General features: G+C 43.1%; 2 protein-coding genes across 4 annotated transcripts in view; one reads left to right on the top strand and one right to left on the bottom strand.

Moving 5' to 3' along the window:
• Positions 1-11,782, bottom strand: part of CLEC16A (C-type lectin domain containing 16A) — a 69,748-nt gene extending 57,966 nt beyond the window's left edge. For all 3 annotated transcript variants that reach the window (XM_061991864.1, XM_061991866.1, XM_061991867.1), the window contains exons 1-6: positions 11,576-11,782; positions 5,630-5,758; positions 4,073-4,206; positions 3,155-3,303; positions 2,411-2,516; positions 401-524 (exon numbers count right to left, since the gene is read on the bottom strand). In XM_061991864.1, coding sequence (XP_061847848.1) covers positions 401-524; positions 2,411-2,516; positions 3,155-3,303; positions 4,073-4,206; positions 5,630-5,758; positions 11,576-11,655 — 722 coding nt within the window. In that variant the 5' untranslated portion in view covers positions 11,656-11,782. The remainder of the gene's footprint in view (positions 1-400; positions 525-2,410; positions 2,517-3,154; positions 3,304-4,072; positions 4,207-5,629; positions 5,759-11,575) is intronic.
• Positions 11,783-13,410: 1,628 nt separating this feature from the next.
• On the top strand, positions 13,411-23,571 carry DEXI (Dexi homolog). Its single transcript, XM_061994014.1, has 2 exons — positions 13,411-14,745; positions 22,915-23,571. Exon 1 carries the CDS (start codon positions 14,233-14,235, stop codon positions 14,512-14,514), a length of 282 nt encoding a protein of 93 aa, XP_061849998.1. The 5' UTR covers positions 13,411-14,232; the 3' UTR covers positions 14,515-14,745; positions 22,915-23,571.
• The last annotated feature ends 427 nt before the right edge of the window (positions 23,572-23,998 follow it).

The raw sequence follows: 23,998 nt of genomic DNA, 5'->3' as shown, positions 1-23,998 counted from the left end.
TTTTCCTAGAATCTCTTCAGACAGTTGTTCTACTGAGAGGATACATAGAAAAGGAACATTAAAAAGACCAAGTTCATAAGACTGAGAAGCAAAAAATACCATTTGTGTCTTCTGGATATCTATTAAATTTAGCAGAGTTAAAACAAAGATGATGAAAAAGCTAGGTTGTCAAACAGAAATTTACTTGTATAGGTGTTAGCAGAGACAAAGCACACAGCACTAACCTCTATTAATTCAAAGAACCACTAAAAAAAACCTCTGCAAGAATGAAAAGCTTCAACTGTCTACAAGGGAATGTATTCAAAACCAACCTAACTGGGCTACTAAAGACAAAACAAGGAAAGTATCAACATCCAGGAAAAGCATTTCCATTCACTCCCCAGCATTTGTAAAAGCTTACTCTTCATCAGTCTGCACACAGTTATCCAGTTCTATCACGTGGCTTCCAATAAACCAAACGAGGTTGGAGAAATAGGGGACAGCAGTTTTATCTCTAATGTAATGCAGCATAGGTTGGTTGTCCACTGAAGAGAAATTGTTAAAAAGAAATATCAGTTGCCATTGTTTAAAAAATAATTTGTTAAGAAATACAGACTATCTTCTGAATTTGGATTACATGCTGGCTTTTCATACAAGTATATACCTGACATGAGCTTATGCATGAAATGGACATCTACAAAAGCATCGTATCAATTCCCAATTGGCTTGCATGAGACTAATATTGATATATTTACAGAAGTCTAAAGATCAACAATTCTAGTGAAATTCAGAAACTTTAAGCACATTCTTTAATAAAGAAACAAAACAAAAGAAAAAAGTGTAAGAATAAAGCAGTAAGGCTGAAAGTCAAGCTAGTTAGACTTACATGACACTGCATTAAGGAACACAGGAATCATCAGTGAAGGAAGGGCAAAAGAAACAGACAACAGTTAACAGGATTAGGAACTGGGATAGTGACATCCTCCAAAAGGGTTTAAAAAGCTAAAGCACAAAGCATCTAAACTAAAAGATACAGGGTAGGTGTTAGATCAGAATATATGCAAATGACAGTCAGAAGATTATAAACTTGAACATCTGAGCTGTTCTTTCAATTCCAACCTTTTTATCATTGTAATATTCAATGACAATTCTAAACAAGTTTGGTGGGGTTTTTTTCAACCATAAAAATATTTAGTTACATAAATATACAACAAATAGGATAAGAATCCCGTACTTTGCGCTTTTTGTGAGCTCATATTTGGGTTTACAGCTCCTTCAAGCAGAAAACAAGTAGCAAGTACCCATTTCTCACCATGCAAAAGAAAGACATTTTGTCCCTTGCAGTCAGGATTATAAAGACCTCTTCTGCTATGCAGGCTATCTAGTTATCTGCAAAGCCAATTGTTTGATGTTTTAAAAAATAAAGATCGTATAGTTATCTAAGATGAAGATTGTCATCAAATCACTACTTCATTGACAGAGAGTGGTATCTATTCAACGTGGTATTTAAAACGGATTAAAGAATCAGAAACCTTTGGTGAATGTATTTCATAATACATACCATCCACCTTACAGCACACTGATTTCAGAGGCAGAAGTTCTGAATATGCACTAGTTTTTCTACAGAGATTGTTCTGATATTTTCAGTCTGTTCCAGATACTATAGACCCTAAGAAAAATCTAGAGAGAAGTAACTTTTGGATGCTGGCTAGCCCAAAGCCAGTCCCAAGTAACTTCAAAGTTCAACCAGGCTGCCTATGACCTCATTGAGTTTTGAAGATTTCTAACAATACAGATTCCTCAGTTTCTCTGGAATATCTGTTGCAGTGCTTAATTACTCGCACTCCTTATGTCCTAGTGGAATGTCCAGTGGAGGAATTTGCAACTGCAGTCTCCTGGCCTTCACTGGGCACCTTTAGAAATGGTCCAGCTCTTTTTTTAGACTGGAGTGACTGCAGGATCTCTAAGTTTTACAATCATATTCCAAGGCACTTCAAATCACAAAGGAAGTGATGTAGCCAGCATGGTTACTGCTTCATAGATTATACAGCTCAAGCTCATAAGTGAAAAATACTTTATATTCATAAAGCACTTCAGGTTTGAGGTTGATATATTTTGTTTGCTCTTTTTTACTAGTCACATTCTGATCTCTGTTGGAAGGGAAACTAAAGTTCTTTGCACATGCTTGATACATGTTTTGGTTTTTATGAAACAGAAACCTGAACTGACAATATGCACTTGCAACCAGTATCATTTCCTCACAGATAAAAACTGTTTTAAAAAAGCCAAGAGTATCTGAAGCATGTCAACGTGCTAAGCTTTCCAATCTCATAGGACAGACAGAAAACTTTTCAGTGTAACTAACTGCAGATTAAACTACAATGAAACAAGCATTTTGTACACTTCTTTTTTTAACATATAAAAAGCATACCTTTGTAGACATTTAGAGTTATAGTCCTAACAGCAATTCTGACCATGCTTTCTGGGTGGTTAAAAAATTTAATAGCTTCAGTGTACAAAGCGAAGTCATTAGTGTGCTGTAACAGGAAGAAATAAAGCATTTATTAATTAAACAATACATGTGCAGAATATTCGTTGAGATTCTGAATGGAAAAACGTTTCCATGTATTACTCTGATACTTTTACTTTCTACTGAATAACGGAAATTATTGCACTGTCAGTTGCATTTGTAGCTCTGCATTAAAATAAACGGCTTCAAGCATCAGAGCTTTCCAAGTTAACTCTGCACATACTCGGTGCTTTAATGCCCTCTTCTGGCAAAAAGTGGAATGGAGCGATGAAAAAGGTTCAATTCCAGCCTTGACTACTCAGGCTTTTTAGACTTTGACTAAGCCTCTTAAAACCAAATGGTGCAAGAGAAAAGATCCTGTAAAAGCACACGAAACATGGCGTAGACAAGCTGAATTTTCAGGGAAGTAGACTATAGAACTACTGAAAAAAGCCCAACATATCTCTAGTTTATGGATTTTCACATTGTTACAGTTGTATGAGTTGTATGACCTTTATTGTGGTTTTGCAGAGATCCCCTCAAACAAATTTATAAAAATAAACACAGGACACGCTGAGATAAGACTAAATAGAATCTATGCCAAATTGACATCCATTTCTAATTAAAACCCTCTTACCATTATACTGCAACTCTTTCTGCACTTACCTCATTATAAAAGAAATGTACAGTATGATTGTTGAGTTTCAGGGAGAGAGTTTTCAAAAACGATATGTAATAAGCCATGATCTCTTCATCAGAAAAATCAAATTTGTGGACAATAATAGAATTCACATAATTATTAGAGAGCAGGTAGTCTGAAAAATAAGAGACATTACACAGGTTAACAGAAAGAAAAAAAAAATCACTATGCTAACCAGTTGTGTTTAAAGTACCAGCTACCAACAAACTACCTGATGCTTGAAGATCCCAATTTTTAGGCACTCAACCTGATGATTCAATCAGTAATATAAGGAAATCGTTCCCTACAAAGACTTTTGCTCCTAAGAACAATTGAGAATAAACTTCACCTTCCTTAATTTATGTAGGCATTCCAGCTAATTACACTTAAATCCACTTTCTTTTCCTACCAAAGTCATAAACTCTCAAAGGATTGTATATGACCTTCTCTTTGTGATATGCAGAGTACTTCAAAATAACTATTAATTCTCTATCCTTTTGATATGTTTCTAAAAAACATGAAGTAAACAAGTGGCTGAATGCCAACCCCAGTGATGTCATAACAATTCCAATACAAATGACACAACAGAGTTCTACCATATAATCTGCAGTAGCAAAGCAAACATTTCAGACCACAACCAATTTGTTGACTTAAAGAGCACCCTGAAATATACTTAAATAAGTGTTTCAGTAGCCCCAAATGGCTTTTGTACTACTGAAGATATAGATTAAATGGTATTTTGGAGTCAAATAACATTGAAGTTTCAGTAGTGTTCAACTAAACATTGTTAGCAATTCATACAGCTCTTCTGGGAACAGGCACCAGGAGTAAATTTCATTAAATCAAAGAGAATTCAATCAAATCTTGATCACTTAATTCTAAACCACTTAAAAGTCTGCCCTTACACAGCGATGTTTCGTGACTGATGTTCTCAAAAAGGATGTTCAGAGTCTGTAGAAGCTGTACACACACGTAACGACCAGACTTCTGACGCAAGATGTTCAAGAAGAAAACAAACATATTCTTCTCCAAGAAAAAGCTGAAAACAAAACAGAAGTGTTCTTAAGTCGCTTGTCATATTTAACAGGAACAGAATTTTAGTAGGATCAGGGACAATTCTAGGAAAATTTGACATACAGCATCTTTTACATCTCTGAAGAATTCTTCTACAAAGGTTTATCTGTAGAACAGAAGAGTATTTCACAAAAGCTTTAGATACTACTGAGGGTGCTTAAACATTCAAATTAAGCATTAGAAGGATGTCATAGAATCAGAATGGTAGGGGTTGGAAGGGACCATGTCAAGGTGATGTCAAGAGATCATACCCCTCTAAACTTTATTCTTAGTACATTCAACTTATTAGGCATCTTCCCTGCCTTGCAATCATCATTTTGAAGGGCAAACCTTTTAAATTAAGGTTATATTTTTTTCACTTGCCCCATACACTTTTTCTCTTCAACACTGTAGACCTTACTTTCTGATCCACTTAATTTTTTTCCCACATCAGAGGCAAGCATGGCTTATTGTCAAGTTTCATGGACATGATTTCATGGTTTATCAGACACTATTTCATGGTTTATTGCCCAACTCAAATTGAAAGGAATGCTCACAGTGTCTTTAAATCAAAAATGTATGAAATTTAAAGAAAACAGTATGGTCTCTTTCCTACCAGGTCGTGGCAAACACAGATCTATGATTTTTTTTTTACATTAACTGCTGAAAAAAATCCTTATTCCTAAAATTCTCCCATCCAGAGAAGACAGTGAGGAACGTGATGAAAGAATAACCAGAACAAGTTAATTTTCTTAGTCTGCATCATGATACAACTACGTTGAAACCATCTTGTAAAAATAAAGCCAGCCACTCACTAAATAAGTAACTGAAAACACCACATGCATTAACTTGTGTCAATCATAAATTGCCTTTATAGAAGAGCATGTGTCTTGAAGCAAACAGTGAAGAAAAGGGCAGTAATGAAGACAGATTTGCAACTGTGATTATTCATTCTGATGTTTTTCTATCACACTATTTTAGGAAGATTAAAATAACATTTCCACAAAAATACCATAACTAGAATAATTTATCTACTTGTAATACCATATATAAAGGGAAAAAACTAAGTCATATGAAATTAATAGAGGCACTGAGTAAATCTGAGTCCTGAAATAGGTTAGATTTTTTTATTTATATCAAATATTTGAGAATCAAACAGCAGTACATAAAAGAGGCTCTAAACTTGGAACACTTCTTTTGTTAACAGAAGCAAATTCTCTGTATCTTTATAAGAAAAGAACATGATCCTGCTTAGCCATCTACTAGAGAATAGGTACTAGGAGACTTGTGTCTACACTAGTGCAAACAACTGTAGACTTGTGCAGTTAACCTTTTGAACTTCATCTCTATGCAACTCTAATCATTCTTCAAAACCAAACTCAGAGCCAAAACTGCGTAGAAATACTTACTCAAACACTGAGCTGTCATTCTGATCCCCCCATATAAGGATCTCTGTTATGGAACGAATGGTCTCCACCAGCAGGTTGCGGTTGTGATCTGTTACTGTTGTATTTTTAGTCAAAACATGATACATGTACCTAAAAGAAAAAATAATTATCAGTGATACGCTATCCTACCACTTTCACATGCACCACGTTTGTTTTCAGTCACTGAAACTTGGGACACACTCATACACACACTATGTGTAACTGCTGTACAATTTAAAAACCCTAACATTTCCTTTTAGTACTGGTGCAGAGAGAAAAGTTAAACAGAACCTGCGACAAATGAAATGAATCCATAACTAATCAGATGAGTTAGGAGTGCTTATCCATGTCAACAAAGGACTAGAAAGTACGTAACACTTGTCCCATGATGCTTCTTGGGGCAACTCAGTGAATTTCTGTGGAAGTACATTAAAGTCAAAGGACTGTTGAGCAAGAAAAAGGAGAAATAGAAGCAGCATGCAGTAACTGATATGGAAAAGCATGATTCTGGAAAAAGATCTAGGTAGAAAGGTTACATCCCTTCTCTTGCCTGCAGAGACACTTTAAAAACTGGTATCAATGTGATGGTTAATAATCAGGACTGTCAAAGACCATTGATCTTGGCAAAGCTTAATCACCAGGTCTCTGGCACTTCAAGCACAGAAATACTGACTGGAAAGGTGTCAAATTCCAGCTTTACCCTCTCAAAAGGCAAGAGTTTAAGGCTGTCTAGTGAAGTTTAAAAAAGCACATGTCTACATGACACAAGTGACAGGAAGCTAAACAAAATTGGACAGGTTTTTATTGTAAATCTCAGATTTAAAAAAAAAAAAAAGGGTATTTGCAGCATTTTATCTGCACTAAGAAACTGAATCACAGCACAGGGGAAACATGCAGATAGAGACTGAAATGTCATTTACTGAACACACATCAGGCTGTTCCAACTATCACACTTCCAAAGACAGAACAGGGTGTTACCTACTTTCAGATCCTTTTTCAATCGAATTCAATTTAAAAACAAAAAAAAAGAAAAAAGGTTTGATCATTTTGCAGCCCCCTGAACATCTGAAAAATTTGGCTTGGATAATCTTCTTCAACCACTGAGGTGGCACCCAGAGCTTCACAGGAGCTCTTGCAAGACGTGGTCTGTCCTCATAAGCCACGCCAGAAGCAGAAGTTATTTCACAGAAGTTTATTACACTGTTATGCTAAAATGCTATATGCTGCTGATCTTAATCTTGCTTGTCTAACAACTATTTTTACTGTGTTGAGTACTGCACTAGGACACCAAGAGGTAAACAAAAGTTCAGTTTTAACAAACTTGATATACCACACACTCCCTCCACACCCCGCTGTTCCCTGCCTAAATAGCAATGTGATAAAGCTGACTTCATATTACAGCTAACCTAACCAGAGAAAAGAGGAAGAAAAAGGGAAGAGATGGCAGGAGGCTGGGAAAGATTGTTTTTTCATGCTCCTTCAGTAAAAAAGTCATTCTCCCTCTTCACCCTCTTCCACCTCCCCAATAAATCAATATTAATTTTCCAAATCCAGAACAGAAACTACTCAGATTGAAATTGTTCTAGGAAAAGTAGACTCATAGCCATCTCCCACATTCAGAATTGCCTGATCATGTGCTGGAACAGAAATCACTAAGTAGCAAGTCAAAGAGCACCTGCAAATCCTCTTTGACTAATGAGGATCATGGTTCAAGATTCCCTTTATGGAGACTGACAGTGTGATGGCTCAAAGTGAAGATGTGAGGGTTTAAGTGTGACCACCAATGGAAATTCCCAGGGCTTTCTAGAGCATGTGGCACACTTCACACACTGTGAAAACCTCCCATTACAGCACTACACCTAGTATCTGGACAGTGAATCAAAAGACAAGAGATAAAACTAAGTCACTGCACTGAGCATGTATCAGTTAATGGAACAGTGAAAGGCTGAAGACAGAAGGCAATTAAATCCCAACAGTTCACTCCACAGCAATCTGCATCGTATTTTTCCTGAGAGAGTTAAAGACAGTAATTAATACTAAACTACTTCACATAGCCTATTTATTTGAATTAATATATAAATCATTGCATCGATGACTGCATTCTTATTAATAAGTTACATTACACAAACATAGGAATAAAGTTTACTCCAACAGCAGTGCTCTGGGAGTGGAAAGCAGTGGGATGAAGTACATGCTATTACCTCACCTTGGAATTCTATGGAAAATAGAGCATGACAGATGCAAAACACAAGGAACAGTCAGGAACACATTAACTCCAAATTAATGTACTCAATATCAACATTAATGCAGAGTTCCTTCACTTGCTAAACCTTGGCTTCACTTTCAAGCTATTCCTTTATCTACAAAATGGAAATGAATGAGGAAATATGCACTTTTTTCCTCTTACCAGACATGCAACATATGACATCTTGAGAATACATTCACACAAACCCACTATTTTTACATTTACACAAATCCTTAATGCCTGTCTTTAAACACTGACTAGAAAGGAGTCAAGTTGGTGCTCCAACATGCAAACCCCTCAAAGAGGTTTTTGTCATCTCTGTCTCTCTGCGTCTGAGAGTTCAAACAAACAAAAACCCACCATGCAGGAAGAGTCAAAACCAATACCATCAAAATCAGTGGGAGGCTTTACCAGAAACTTCACAAGACAAATGAAATTCTCATATATTCTGGTACGAAACCATGCTTAAAGAGGTAACATAACTCATGAACACAGAAAGTATGTATTGATGACTTTCCTGCTTACAAAATTACACTAAAACAGGTAAGAGCTTAGGAACTCTCAAGCATTCAAAACTTAAAACCCCCAGACTTAACCATAACATGCTTGCTGCTTCATGCTGCCCATAACTACACCATTTCATACTAATCACATAGGGGAAGCAAAATGTATAGCATGGACAATACTTCAGGAAATGAATCAGCTGTGAAACAAGTCTTCAACCATACACATTTATGGACACTCCACGTGACAAAGGCACAAGAAATGTTCAGCACCCAACTGTAATGGCATAAAACCTTTTGTGAAATCAGTATGCAATTAAAATACTAATTGTAGAAGTAACACTGGGAAACGTTGAAGCTAACATCTAGGCTATGTAAAACACCTCTTAAAATAGCAAGGAAAAACTTTGCACCTAGAAACAAAGACACTAAGCTTAAGTTCCAAAAGCTTCCACTTAAGCAGTGATGCCAGAGACATTATCAGAAGAACTCTTCAGAAACTCTTGAGGTATCACCACTTAAATACTGGAGAAAATGACATAAATCCTCTTCATGCATTCCAGTGCAAAGTCAAGACGGATGAGTATAAAGATGATAAAGTTTTGCTCTCAATGAGATCTGACCACCTGCTAAGGTTAGACTATCCTCAACTGGGCAATATGACAGAATTTCTGGTTCTTTGACCATAAGTCACAGCTCCTAAGGTGAGGAGCTGCAGAAGCAGTGTGCAGTGATTACCACAGTCAGAGAGGCTGAAGAGAATTTTAAGAATCCCTGACCTACATACACAAGAATGCCTATGTGCAAAGGCAGGCCACAAGGGAAGAAGATGATGCAGCTCATAAGAAAGCAGTAAGTTTATGTAGCAAGACAGACTGTTGCCAAAAACAGTCCTGACATATTTGCTTTTAGAACTGGAAGCACATAATAAATGGAGCAGAGAACTATATAAAGGGAGGCAAAAAGGTCTCATTCTAACCTGCAGGATGCTACCATTGTAAGTGGATTCTGGTCTTGTTTCAATCCCATATAAAGATAAACGAGTCATTTCAGAACCTTTTCACAAGTAATCACTAATTTCCTGTTTCCAGGATATTTACACTGTCTCCAGTTTCTAAGTTACTGACATTCCTTCAATTAACAACCAAAGGGCACAAAAATATCAAGTTCTCTGAAAAACAATAGTCAGAAGCACTGAGGCAGTGCATAATACTGTTTTAGAGCCTCACTAGATTGCAATTCAGCAAGGTATTATTGACCAAGAGACTGTATCAAAATACTGCATACAAACAGCCTCACAATTTGCCTTTTTCCAAGCTACTCTATGGCATGTTTGCAGAGACACTAAAGAGTCAAATTCTCAAAGCAAGTCTCAAACAAACTGCATTAAAGCTGATGGAAAAGGAAGTTCCAGATCCAATAAAAGCCAGTAAGTTTCTTAGTATTACTGAACAAGTATATTATTTATAATTTAGACTAAACTCTGCACTATGCATGTTAAAAAAGAAAAATATTCCCATAAGGATAGCCCAGGCTAATGTCACTCCCATAACACAGCATCATATACCTTTTCCAGGCTAAGCTAACCTGTCACAGCAAGGCTGGAACATTCTGCTCCACTCCTTCACAGGGAATACAACATGGGGAGGTTTAGGGAGTTGAAAAGATGGGAACATAGACCTCTCACAAGATGGTTGCCTGAAAGATTCTAACATCCTGAAGTCTCCCCCTCATGAGCTTGCTTTTTCTAAACCAAATTTCTTCCAACTTAATCAGCATCAGCATTCTTGCTCTATCTTCAAGTGTATCTGGCGAATCCAGACAGATCTAAAGCTGTACTAGCACTGAGTATTACTTCTTGTAAGTTAAATAAAACATTCCTATGTTCTCATCTGAGCATGACTTTTCCCCTTTTTCCTGAAATGCCAGATCATGTTGACTTACTAGTCCAACCTAGCATGCTTTCAAAATTATTTTCTGCAGTGCTACAACCTCATCAGTTTTGTATTTACGGCCTTGATTTCCCTGTCTTTAGTAAAAGTAACACATTGCAATTAATCTTGCTGGTTTCAAGCACTTTTCCAGTTTAAAGACAAGGACCAGAATCCATAAATCATCTTGATAAAGTAATCACAAGATCCAAATCTCATGTAAGTGCACCCTCTGCTCATTACTGTCAGGCCCCATTCATGTTCTCTTTATAATCTGACTAATTGTTGAGAACTACCAGCCAATTATTTCTCAATGATTTCACAGTGATTTCATTTAGAAAATGCTTCCTCTCTTAACGACCTCCTTTTCTTGTTCAGTAGAAAGAGAAGCTATAACAGTGGATCTCATTTTTCTCATTAATAGCAGAAGTCTTAAAATTTAACAGAGAATTTAAAAGTGTTTTATCTCTTGCCATACTCCCAGCTTCCCAGGGGCAGAGCTACAAAAAACTATTCCACCTTCTGCAGTCAGCAGTAACACAGGGCTATCAGACTCCAGAGACTAATGTCACAGTTCTTAAGCTAAACGCCTTTACTTTTGCTCCAGCTGCCGAGTCCTGTAACCAGCGTACATCCCCTGGACCCGCAAACCCACTATCCTGACTACCGCGAGTAACTGCTGGCTGCTAAGATACAAGCACACGCACCTGTTTTGTTTACAGGCTGGGACCTGACTCCTCCCTTTCCCGCCTTAGTCACTATCGGGAAACAATATTAACCCTCAAGAGCAATGTAATATTTCTTGTCTTTTTCGCCTCTTACACTCTACTACACCGAAGGAATTCAGTGACATTGCTAAAACTGGCTGGAGAGGCAGATTTCCGTGAGGATACCGACCCACACTGCACAGAAAGCCTCCGCCAACGCCAGTGATGGGCTCCGGGCGCTTTCGGCTGCGCCAAAACGCACCGGCGAGGGCAGAGCGAGCGAGGGGCCGCGGAGCGCCACAGCCGAGCCGCCCCCAGCCTCAGCCCCGCTCCTCCGGGACGCCACCGACCCTGCCCCGAGCAGCTCCGCAGACGGAGCCCGCCCGCCTCTCGGCCCCCAGGCAGAGTAGTGCCCTCCGAGTCCACTCACAGCCTGGGAGGCCCGACGGCAGCACAGCTCCCTGCGATAGCCCCCACCCCGCTCCGACGGCCCTCTTTCCTCTCGCAGCTACCGCCGAGCCCGCGGCCGGCTCCGCGCTTACTTGAGATGGTCCAAGGAATGGATGCTGCGGGCGGCCTTCCCGTGCCCGCCGCCCACCCAGCTGCGGGAGCGGCCGAACATATTGGCGGCGAACGGCTGCTACGTCCCGCGGGGCTCTAGGGCTTCATAGCCCCGCAAGTAAGGGCTGGTAAGGGGCGAGCGGCGCCCGGCGGGGCGAAAACCGCGACTGAGCCCCAACAGCGACCGGCTCCGGCGCACACAAGCGCCAAGGCGCATGCGCGGGCGGGGCACGCCGGGAAGTGTCGTCACACCGCCGCCTTCGCGCGTCAGCCGAGGCCCGGAGCTCTCCGGGGCCAGGGAGGTACCTGCCCCGGCCCCGCCGCCTTCGCGCATCAGCCGAGGCCCGGAGCTCCCCGGGGCCAGGGAGGTACCTGCCCCGGCCCCGCCGCCTTCGCGTATCAGCCGAGGCCCGGAGCTCCCCGGGGCCAGGGAGGCACCTCCCGCGGCCCCGCCGCCATGGCCTCACACCTGCCATTAGCCGCCACCCGCCTGCACGGGAACGGGGTGCTGCCCGCCGAGCCCGGGGTCACTTTCTCCTTCCTTGTCAGGATTCCCACAGAAAAGGGGAAGTGCGTGCCCCAGGCCGCCTGCCTCAGGAGCCCCTTCCCGAGGCCACAGAATCGTAGAACGGTAGGGGTTGGAAGGACCTGCTGGGAGCATCTAGGACAACCCCCTGCTAAAGCAGGTTCACCTCGATCAGGTCACACAGGAACGCATCCAGGTGGGTTTGGAAACCTCCAGAGACCCCACACCCTCCCTGGGCAGCCTGTGGCAGGGCTCCCTCATCCTTGCAGTAAAGAACTTTTTATATTCCAGCTTATCTCTATTACCCCCAGTCCTGTTGCCGGGCACTACGAAAACAACCAGTAGCACCCCATCCTCTTGAAATCCACCCTTTATAACACCTATAAGTGTTAACGAGGGCCACCCTCCGTCTTTTCAAGGCTAAACAGCCCCAAGTCCACTAGCATTTCCTTGGAAGAAAGATATTCCAGTCCCCTGATCATCTTGGTAGCCCTCCACCGAACTCTCCAGCAGGTCCCCGTCCCTCATGAACTGAGGAGCCCAGATCTGAGGCCTGACCAGGGCAGAGCAGAGGAGGAGAACCTCCCTCCACCTTGCTATGCTTTTCTTAATGCACCCCAGGACTCCAATGACCTTCTTGACCATGGGCACAAAAGTAACCACTGGCCTTGAGGGCCAAGCACCATCTGCACCTCCCAGCACGAATGGACTGTCCTCCATTTTTTCTTTGATTCCTTCTCTCTCTTCAGCAGTTATGAGCTTGATCTTGTCAGGTCGTGAGAGGACTGTTAACAGAAGACTTAAACTAAGCCTAAATAAAAAAAATAGCCATTGAACGTGTCCATATACCTCCTAAATACACTGTAATTTGAGATGAAATTTGGCCTCTGGCATTCCTTGCTCACCTGCTGTAACTCAAAACTGATGGGGCCAGTCCTGATCAGAGAACAGGACACTGCAAGGTGCACCACTGAAATTCACCTGCTGGCATTCCTCTGGCTAAGGTTTTTCCAGTAAGAATTGCACATTTAGTTTTGGTTTAGAAACTAACTTAATTAAAGCAAAACAAAGAGAAAACAACTGTTAATGATGCTTAACCTGGATTTAGACTTTTTTGTTTTGCTTTAACTGGCTAAACTATATCTAAGTAAAGGCTGAAGTTTGTCTGACTGTGTCTGATGGAAAAAAACACCAACCAAACAACCAAATTCCAACCCAAGTTTAAAACCACGCCTTTGATTAAATTTGGAATAGGTAAAACCTTGGTCAGCAAAGAAATGCCTCCATCGCAGCCCGAAGGGGCCCAGGCCGACACGGCTGCTGCAGAAGGGCCTTATTCGACAACAGGGGAACAGAAAACAACTTCCAGAGGAAGATACGGACTGTCCGTCCCCGGCTGCTGCGCGGTGCTGCGGCGCTCAGAGAAGGCGAGGAAGGGGAGGGCGAAGAGAGTCGGGGGTCACAAGCCGCTTCCTGTCCCCTCTGGCCCGACGCGGCCGGCCCTCGGGCAGCGGAGCGGGAGACGGCTGCCGGTACAGGCGGCGGAGGCGCCGGCGCCTGTCACGGCCGCTCCGTACCAACCAGGGGCCGCGGCAGGGGTGGCGGAGAGGCGCGGCGCGGGGGCGGGCAGGAGGGGTCCCGCCGCGCAGGCCGGGGCTGCCGAGCCGGCTGCCGGCCGCGGCTGCTGCGCACCGACAGCCACAACGCGCCTGCGGGCTCCTTCCGCAAAGTTTGCGGGCGGGAGGAGGAGGGGAGCCGCGGCGGGACTGCGGCGGCCGGGGCTGGAAATGCCCCTGCGGAGCCTCCTGCCAACGGCGGGGCTGCGGCAGCGCCGCTGAAGCCCGCGCTGGCCGCCCGCCGGGACGCCTCCTCCTCCGGGCGAGGAAAGGACCGACCGGCCGCTCTGCGGCTGTGCCGCCTCCGCGCCCCCGCGGGGCTCGCCTCTTCCCGGGGTCCGGATCCGGCTCCGGCTGTGGGATTTTGCGCGTTCCTGCCCCAGGGGCTGCAGAGTGCGGTCCTGGGCGCCCCGCTCCCGGCTCCGCGCCCGCCCCCCGCGGCAGGTCGGTGCCCGCTGCGGCGCTCGCTGCCCCCGCCGCAGCCCCGCACGGCTGCATGCCCGCCGCGGTCTCAGCACGTCTGGATTCGCTGGAGTCCTGGGCCTTCCATGCACTGCTGGTGCTGCCCTATATGTTTTACGTGGGCTTGTTTTTTGTCAACGTGCTGATCCTGTACTATGCCTTCCTGATGGAGTACATCGTTCTCAATGTAGGCATCGTCTTCCTGCCCGAGGATATGGACCAGGCTCTGGTAGATCTGGGGGTGCTCTCCGACCCTGGCTCCGTGCTCTACGAAACGGACAGCGAGCTGGATGTCTTTGACGGGTACCTGGAGTGACGCCCCGGGGGGCTCCGAAGGGACTGCGGGGTGACGGTGCCCTGCCCGGGGCCGGGTGTCCCGGCATGGCCGTAGCTCGGGGACCGCCTGGGCCCCGCGATGCCCTCGCCGCGTCTCGGCTCCTTCAGCGCAGCATCTTCCCTTCCAAATGCCCCTCGCCGCTGCAGAGCCGAGGCGGGGGAGCCCCGGGACCCGCTGCCGCCGGGCAGTGCCGCGGACACGCAGAGGGAAGTAAGTCATTTCCTCGGGCTCGTCCTGGGCAGCGGCCCGCGGGGTGCTCCCGGCGCCGCTCCGTCCGCGCCCTCCCCGTCCGGCTCGCAGTCCCGCGGGCTGGGAGCTGGAGGGGCTGGGGACAGCCCTCCCCGGGACGGCATGAGGCCAGAGGCGGGGAGCGGGCCGGGAACACAGCTCGTCGCAGCGCCGAGGTCGGACGAGGGTCGGGGGCCAGGGCTGAGGCCGCTGCAGGGCGCCGGCCCTGCCCGTGGGACCCTGTGCCGTGTCCTGCGCTGCGCACCGAGAGGCGTCTTTTCCTAAGGACTCGTTTTCCCTGAAGCGCTGCTGCTGTTGTTGGGTTAGGTGTTACGTTTGCAGCTGGTCAACAACTTTGCTAATCCGGTCTTTAAAGCAGCGCTGAATCCAAATGAACGTCCAGGCTAATATTTATTAAAATCTAGAGACCACACTCGAGCCAGAAATGCACCTTCATCAGATGCCCTTTAAAACCTCTATCTTGAATAATAAGAAAGCTTCTCACCATCCTTCTCATGCTGATGGTAGCACGAGGATTTGCTCGTCAAATTATTGTAGTTTTGAGCGATACTAAAACTCAGGAAATGTTGTAAGGATTTAGCATTTTAGAACACTGAAATGCATTTGGGAAGAAAACCACTATTTCTAGCTAGGACTTTCTGTGCCAAATGTATGTTAATGAAAACATGCAGTTTAAATTAAAATGTGTTAGCAAATCTGCCAGTAGAATTTCTCTCTAAATATTGTCAGAAAACCGGCTCAGGATACCTCTTTATTTCCTCTTTGAAGTTAGGGAAATAGAAAATTCTGTTGTAAGGGTACAAGCATAACCTTGGAGAACATATGATACAAATGCCATTTAACAACAAGCTATTTTAATCAGTCCTCTAATTTCAAGCAAACCAGCCAGCCAAACAACCTTTCCTGTGGTGCCATCCTTCGTATGTGTTCATCTCCTAAACGTTTCTATTCGAATTCCACATAAAGCAATAGTAGCTGATTTTGGTCAGTAGTCCAGAAGGAAAAACAGGAAATGTTTGGTGTTGGAGTAATATTAATTGCACAAACACAGCTGAACAAAGCTTGGGCAAAGGCAGATGGGAGCATAACAAGGCCAGGGGATGCACAGATCTTGCTGCTGGAGAAATCACACTGCATGTAGTTAATGCAAATGAAAACATCCATGGCGAGATTTGGTGGTCCATCTCAAGCAGCTGGATTAGAATCACTTCTGCTAAAACAGAAGGTCTGGAGCAGAACTAAACTCCTCACAAAACAGTTGGCTACTTTTTTTTCTGTCTTCTCTCCCTTTTCAGTTGGGCAAGTAACACACATGCTCTATATTCCAGGAAAGAAATTAATAAAAACTAAGGGAAATGTAAACAAAAGCTTTTCATGCCAAAGGCCCAAGCCATTTTCTCTCCCAAAACACATTTCCCCAAACCCCAAATCTCGTTACTCCAACACCATCTAATACAGGGATTAAAAGTATTCTTGTTTAAATCAGTCTCTTTGCTGAGTAAGGTTTTTTTTTTTATGATGAGTTGCATCTAGTTTTCGGGAAGACCTAAGGAGAACAACAGACATTCTTTTGCTCAGTGGCTTTTTCCTACTACATGAACACCCAGTTTGACAGGAGAGTAGGGTCTGGTCAATGTAGACAAATGGGCTTCTTAAAATTTCCCTTCATATTAAGAAGATAAGCAGCTGTGCAAACTTCTTGATATTCTAATTATAAAACTATGTCATCCATCTGTAGAAATCAAAATCTTAATCAAAACTCAGAAGTAAGTCTTGGTCTCTATCCACCATAGAATTATAGAATGGTAGGGGTTGGAAGGGACCTTTAGGGATCATCTAGTCCAACCCCCCTGCAGAAGCAGGTCAACCTAGGTCAGATGGCATAGGAACGCATCCAGGTGGGTCTTGAAGACGTCCAAGGAAGGAGCCTCCACACTCTCCCTAGGCAGCCTGTGCCAGTGCCACCTCGCCTTCACAATGAAGTAGCTTTTTCTCATGTTTAAATGGAACTTCTGTGTTCCAGCTTCAGCTATTGAGCTACTGGAAGTCTGCACAGGTACCTGCTTCAGCCGTGATCCTTTAATTTGGAAGTTGTCATGTTAGATGATGGTTTCCACTGAGAATCAAATCCTCAAAATTAGATCAATTATTAGAGAGCAAAAAAACTGCTGTGGTTCATCTTTTAATGTATTTCATTCTATTTAGCTATGCAGCAACCAGGCCACAAATTGCATAATTATTTAGGTACCAGGCAAAGACTCAGCATGTCGCCATGGAAAGAAATTTGTGTTAATATCCCGGTTACTGGTTTCTCCATTGTTTTGTGTGGTTCCTCCTCACCAGTTCCCTAGCAAGGCAGGCAGGAGAGGGCCCTAATTTGAAGCCATGTTTTCTGCTTTGGGAGCAGCAGTAAGGCACTGAAAGGGAAGATTTAAATCCCTTTGGTGCCTTGCCTGCAGTGACCCAAGTTCTGTAGCTGTGTTTACCTGTGGTCTCCCCAGGCCTGGGAAAGCTGTCTGCCTGCCTTCTTCACTGAGACCCAGGAGTGCTGAGGATTCACAAGACACTGCAGGAAAAATGGGTCTCAGTTTTACCAGCAGAAATGAAAAGTACATAGGCATACTATGTGAATTAAGTATAAGAGGAATGTTCTTCATATGACTCACCAATGATTACTGAGAAGAACTAAAAAAGCTGTGATTAGCCTTAGCTGAAACCTTGCAATGTGCTCCTTGCATTCAGAAGGCAATGCCTTGCACCCAGGAGCTGTGGCACGTATGACAGGAAAACAAAGGGGGGAAATCCCAAGAGAATCCTACAAACCGTGGGAAGGATAATGTAGATGTAAAAATAAAAGAGCATGTGGATCAGAAAAGCTCCGTTTTATTTTACAGCAAACCACTCACTTGAACATCTCAATAGGAGCAAAGTTATATCCAGGTTTCTAAGCATAACTGGTGACAGAGATGGAAGAAAGATAGACAACTAAGCAACTCCTAGAAGCTTCCTGTCCTATTCAAATGGAGAAATCCAACTGTGTTAACTGAGCAGAACTGAGCTTGCTCATGTCATCTACTGCTGTAGTGTGAGTGTGCCAGGTTCTTTATTATATTTGAAGTCCCCTAGAATCTGACTGTTCTCCTGGTATTTTCTTAAAATCAGATGTGACTCATCATGAAGCACTCTAATCAGAAAGAAAATGAGCAAAAGTAATCAATAATGAAAACTGAATAGGAAATACTGGATTTATTTAATCCTAGAGTGCAAGCATTACCTGTATTTTTTTCATCAAGGTGAATTGTGCTGGATGTCTTCAGTGAGCAGAATTCGGCCCTCTGAAACTTGTGACTCAGCACTTCTGCTGAATGCCAGCATCTAAATCCTGGATCTGAGAAATGGCTCTAGTCACTAGCTCATCAGTGCAATGCCAATTAGAAATGCAGGCTCAGTGACTGTGAGGGGCAGCATGGCCCAGTGGAGAAGGAAAGCAGCACACTGGAGTCCTTGCTGTGTCTGCCACTGGTGTCTTCTGTAAGCCCTCACTTGAGCCTCCATTCCATCTCTCTAAAACAGAGATGCCACATAAAGGAAGAGATCAGAAGAATGTTGTCACTAGCAGTGTCAGGATACACATAAATGCAACAGAATCCACCTCTTGACTTCTTCCTTGCCAGACTTTGAATCTTAACTATAATGAGCACACTGATCAGCTATTTATTTTACCTTGCCATTTGTCACTGTGCTTCCCCTCTCTGTAGAAATCTCTGTGTAAGAAGTGGCCTGGCTCCACGATACAGATGACTGTTAGAGTGTTTGGAATTCTCAGATGTTATTAAAATTACTCGAAGTTGAGTGCTCACATGCACCTCATACTGTACTCTGACTTCTGAACAGCAATTCCATCCTAGATGGAAGGCAGATAAAATTGTGTTAACTGATGAGCTGTCCATAACTGATGAGCTGTCCACATAGACTCAGAAACCACAGCCATAGGCAGTCCTAAGTGATTTTCTACCAAATGCATTTGTTTATATAATGCAAGGAGAGAAGGCAGATTTTAAAATAACTTTTCCAAAAGCTGCTGTTAATAACATGAATCAAAATGAGGCACAGATAATAGAGAGGCATTCAATTTAGGATAGAAAAAGTTCAGGCCTGAGTATTTCTTGTGCTAAAAGCTCTAGCCACAATTATTAAAGAATAATTACCAAAAAAATCTGTGGTTCTTCCCTACAAAGATGAAATCAACTTGCTTCAGTAGATGGCAACAGCCAATTGTCAGTTTTAAGCTGTCAAAGGAATTAAGAAACAAATCCAGTTTAATTCTTCATGTCTCTTCTGCATGAGGGGCAAAGTGACACTATAGTTCAGCTAGCAACTAACAATCCTAAAATAGAAGACTACTTTGCTTAGAGACATTTAGTTTGTATATTTGGCCAGTCCAACTCTTGTCATTTGACGCCTCATAATGATTCTCCTTTATAAGAAGTATAGCTGTCACAAAGAATTCAGTAGTAAATCTTTCCCTCTTTTTCAGGGAAACTGTCAGACTTTTCCCAGATGAGTTTTAGTATTTTGTCCACAAACTTGGGGAAAAAAATAGCTGAGTAGTATGATAGATGCTAGATTTGATATGTATTTGACCAGTATGATAGATTTGTGTCTGAGGACACAAATGTGTTTCTAATTGTTGAGGTTTAACCCCAGGCAGCAACTAGGCACCACACAGCTGCTCTCTCACTCTGCCCAGACAGTGGGAAAACCCCCAAACTCGTGGGTTGAGATAAAAACAGTCTATTAACTAAAAATATAACAATAAGAATTAAAATAGAATACTATTGGTTGTAATAAAAAGGAGTATGTCAAAAAGAGAAAGGAAGAAAACCCAAGAAAAAACAAGTGGTGCCCAATGCAATTGCTCACCCCTCGCTGACCGATTCTGCAGCACCGATCTGCCGCTCTGCCCCAGCTCCCCCAGTTCCTGTACTGGGCGTGACATCCTATGGTATGGAATAACCCTTTGGCCAGTTTGGGTCAGCTCTCCTGGCCATGTTCCCCTCCAGCTTCATGTGCACTTTCTCGCTGGCAGAGCACAAGGAAGTGAAAAGTCCTTAAGATACTTAGCGCTACTTAGCAACAACTAAACCATCAGTGTGTTACCAACATTATCCTCACACTGCATCCAAAACACAGCCCTGTACCAGCTACCAGGAAGAAAACAAATTCTATCCCAGCTGAAAGCAGGACAGTAACATGTGTGATAAAAAGGGTAAAGACTAATAGCAGCCATAAATAGCAAATAAGGGTATACTGGAATATGATGACGTGCACTGAATGATCTGTGTGCTGGGTGAAGCTCAGGTTCAGTTCATAGACTTAAAGCTATCTTCTCTCTGAAGGCCTGAAAAAAGACCTGAGGCTTGTTCAGGCAGTAGAGCCCAAATAAGCAAGTTAGATCTGAAACACACTCTTGCAGCAAGTCAGGAAGCAGAAAGCAGACAGTGTTGGGACGAGAAGCAGAGCCACCGTGTTTCTTTTGGTCCAGCTGGAATAGTGAAGAGCAGTAACTTCACAGAACTGACAAAAATAGGATGTTTCTTGTAATGCTACAGTCATGCTGTAACAGCCATACTGTTAAATGCTTACAGCTGTCTTTTGGGCTGTTGAAGGACTATAGTTCTGAGATTCCTAAAATATTTGCTCCTTTTTCATTTTCCATTGTTGGGTTTTTTTTTAATTGAAATTTCCTGTTAAAGATTCCCTTCACCTGAAATCTGAAGGACAGCCTTTCAATCAGCTGAACAGAAAGGCAGGATTGAATATCCTGCTCAATTGTATCATTCACACCCCATTTAATAGCTGCCACTACACATTACAGTCTTGGGCAGTCCTGCAGCAGTATTTGAAAGTTCCATTTGAAGCTTTGTGCTTTGCTTTGGAGGCTCAGTACATTTTGCTGTGCTATTTTTAAGTCAGCCTAGGATTTGATTTACTGTGCAGAATACCAACAATCTCCCTGAACTGTCTGGTGTAGAGTTTTTACTTCAGCTTGGAAAGCAATCAGATAAACATCAAATCAGTAACTTGGTAGAGCTGCTGTTTCCCCATGTGTTGTTCTTAGTCTAAAAGGCAGTATTTTGAGCATGTGATTACTGTTAGCAGGGTACTGTTGACAGAAATACCTCACTGGATACAAAAGTGCTTCTTGTTTCTGACCTAGCATCTACAGTAAGTGGCACACAAGAACACACCAAATGTCATGATGAGTCAGACCAGGATCACTCAGCCTCGTGTTCTGCCTCTGACGGGCAGGAGATGCTCTCTGGGAGAGCACATGACTGCCCAAAATCTGCAGTCTGTTCTCTCTCTACTTTCCAGAATCCACAGTGGCAGAAGAGGGGATGTTAGAGGGCACATTGCTACTCACCCCTTCAGCAAGTGTTTTCCAAGCCTGTCACCTTTTCCCCACTCAGTGTTATGAAATGCTTCTGGAGTTCCTTGCTGTCAGTGCAGCATCCAAATACCTGAAAGAGCTTATTTTCTACAGTCTTGAAGACTTTTCTGCTCACTCTCTTCTCTTGGTCACTAATGGTGATGTTAAATAAACATTAGTTCCTGGTATACCCTGCTACTGACTTCTTCCCTACCAAGCCTTATTCTTTGCTACCAAACTTTTAATCTGCTTTCAAGCCATAGAAGAACCTTTCCCCCAGTATCGTGTCAATCTGTTTGCTTTTGGCTTCCAGTTAATGGTACAAGTCCTTGGTCTGTCCATGCTCATGCAGAACATGTGGCTGTCACAGTTCATTCTTCATTTAGACTGCTGGTGGATTCTGTTATGCAGGTGCAGCCCTCCTGCCCCAGGACCCCCTGCCATCTGATCTGCTGAGCCTCTCTCCAAGCACAGGAGGACAGGAGAGAGGCTGCATTTTGCCCTGCAGCCCAGCAAGAGCCTTTTCATAGAGCTCCATGCTTAAAGCAGATCTGTTAGCAGGTTTGTTAGGGCTTTGTACCACAAACTCCTTCCTGTTGCACAGACAGATTAGCACCTTTGCTGTGCAGGGTTCTTTGCCTTCCCACACTGTGCAGGAGACCTGTAATACCTACGAACGGGAAGGATGGAAGAGCTGTCCTTGCAGAGACTTGCTCCACACAGCACAGGTGATCTCCTGAGTGCCAGGCAGCCAGGGGACCTGCTCTTGGTCTTCTGTACCTCAACTCTTTTTCAACACAGATGCACCCCCAGACAATCATCTTCTCCTAGAGCTGCACCATTCTACACTGTATTAATTAGTCATCTATAAGTTCATGAGACCAGATGGATACAGTCACTAGTGCCAAGCACCTTCAGAATCCACAGCTCTGGGTCTAGTTCAGGAAGGCTTCTCAGGCCTTATGTTTATCTCTGAGGACAGTAAAACAATTACCTCTTAATAGCTGTCAGGTGCTTTGACCCAGTCAAAGCAAATTAGATAAACTGGGATAAAGTGATGTAACAGTGATTTATTCTTGTCAGTAAGGCCAACAAGTTACTCCAACATGTTATTTAACTCCATAACTGCTTACCAGTGGATCCAAAATGCTTTCAACAAAGTGACTCTAAAGAAGAAAAAGGTGATCAAAATCAGAGGCTCTGTGTCAAACATAGGCAATACATAATTAACACAACTATACAAAAAAGAATGGTCTAATGAGGAGGATCTGGTTCAGATCAGTACAAAAATCAGTTTTCATAGGTAGGTCTGATGATATGAAGCCTAGCATAAACTAGACTCCACTGTGTATCACAGCTGCTTGTACTCTCTTAAGAGCCACCCTCACTAATTAAGATGGTGAACTGTGCTTGACAGTTTATTCTCACACCTCTCTCAGTAATACCTTCATGCCTCTGTTAAACTTACACTAAGAACTCGTGTGCTCTGAGCCAAACAGAAACTGTTGCATTGGCTTCTTTGAAAGGTTGTTCAGGCCTTTACTTCTCAAAGAATGATTATCTGTAGTCACATAAGGTTTAGTTTGTTTCTTCTAGAGAAGTCAGTGGCATGGTGCTGTATCTTAACATAGACAGTGACTTCTCTGTTCTTTTAGCTGTGGAGGGTTACTTGTATTTATGTGTTTTCTTTTCAACAGATTCCTTAAACACCCGAGATGGATTATGACCAGGTTAATGGATCAAGTCATGGAAGGAGACTATCATCTGAAATGTGGAGATGAAAAGAAGGACAAGGGGGCAGCAAGAAGAGTTGCCATCAGACCTTGTCCATCGTGACTTTTCTCCGTGGTCATTGCCTCTCGAGCGTGCACTAACTGCAGTGATTCATGCACCGTACTGGGCTTCCATAGGTAATTCTGGGATGGACTGTGTGAGCAAATAACATAAGCTATGTTCTATTCTAATAGACAAATCAAGATGTTACTCTGATTTGATAAACCTTTTGAACCAATCCCACGTCACCCAAACGGACACGCTTTACATCCCGCTTCAGCAGTTTTACAGTCACATAGTGAAAATCTACCAGCCAGTAGTTCAAAGACAGTGATCTCTCAGGGGAAAATATGCAGGAGTGACTGCAAGGAGGTTCTGTTCAGGGCAGCATTATGGCAAGAACTGTGCTAGTAAGATATTTTATTTAAGTAGTGAGTTTTGAAATAGATGAGAGAGTGAGTTTTATATAAGTCAGGTGGATTCATTATCTAACACAGGATACTTTGCAGATTGTTTCAGCTCATGTTCCTATGTACAGATGTGAAAGCAATACAATAAAGTCTGACCTTTTCCATGAAAAAGTTAAGCAGTTACATGTTGGAGTTGTTCTTTTTCAATTGGAACAGAAAATAATTGAAATATGCTTTCCAGGAGATTCCAGTTTTCTTACAGGTCCCTGCAAGTAGTCCCAGATTGTTGAGATGACCAGCATGTAGGAAATCCTTCTCACAAACAACTACTTAAAAAGTCAGACCTGAATGGAAACACCAGGAACCAGGTGCTGGAAACACCAGTGCTGTGCACTGTGGTGATGTGGGAGCCCCCCGTGTTACCGAGGGCAGGTCTTGTACCTGTTTTGTCTTGGTGTATCTTTTAGCAAAGTCTAATTTTCATAACTGTGCAGCTGTTAAGCCAAGTTGTTATATCAAGAACATTTCAGATAAAGCTGAACTGAAAACATTTCTCCTGAACTCACTTTCTCTGCATTATGTCTGTCCTCTGCAGTCT

This window comes from Colius striatus, chromosome 3, assembly GCF_028858725.1.
Source record: "Colius striatus isolate bColStr4 chromosome 3, bColStr4.1.hap1, whole genome shotgun sequence".
NCBI lineage: Eukaryota > Metazoa > Chordata > Aves > Coliiformes > Coliidae > Colius > Colius striatus.
Note: the sequence above shows the minus strand (reverse complement) of the source record. Positions and strands in the feature narration are given on the sequence as shown.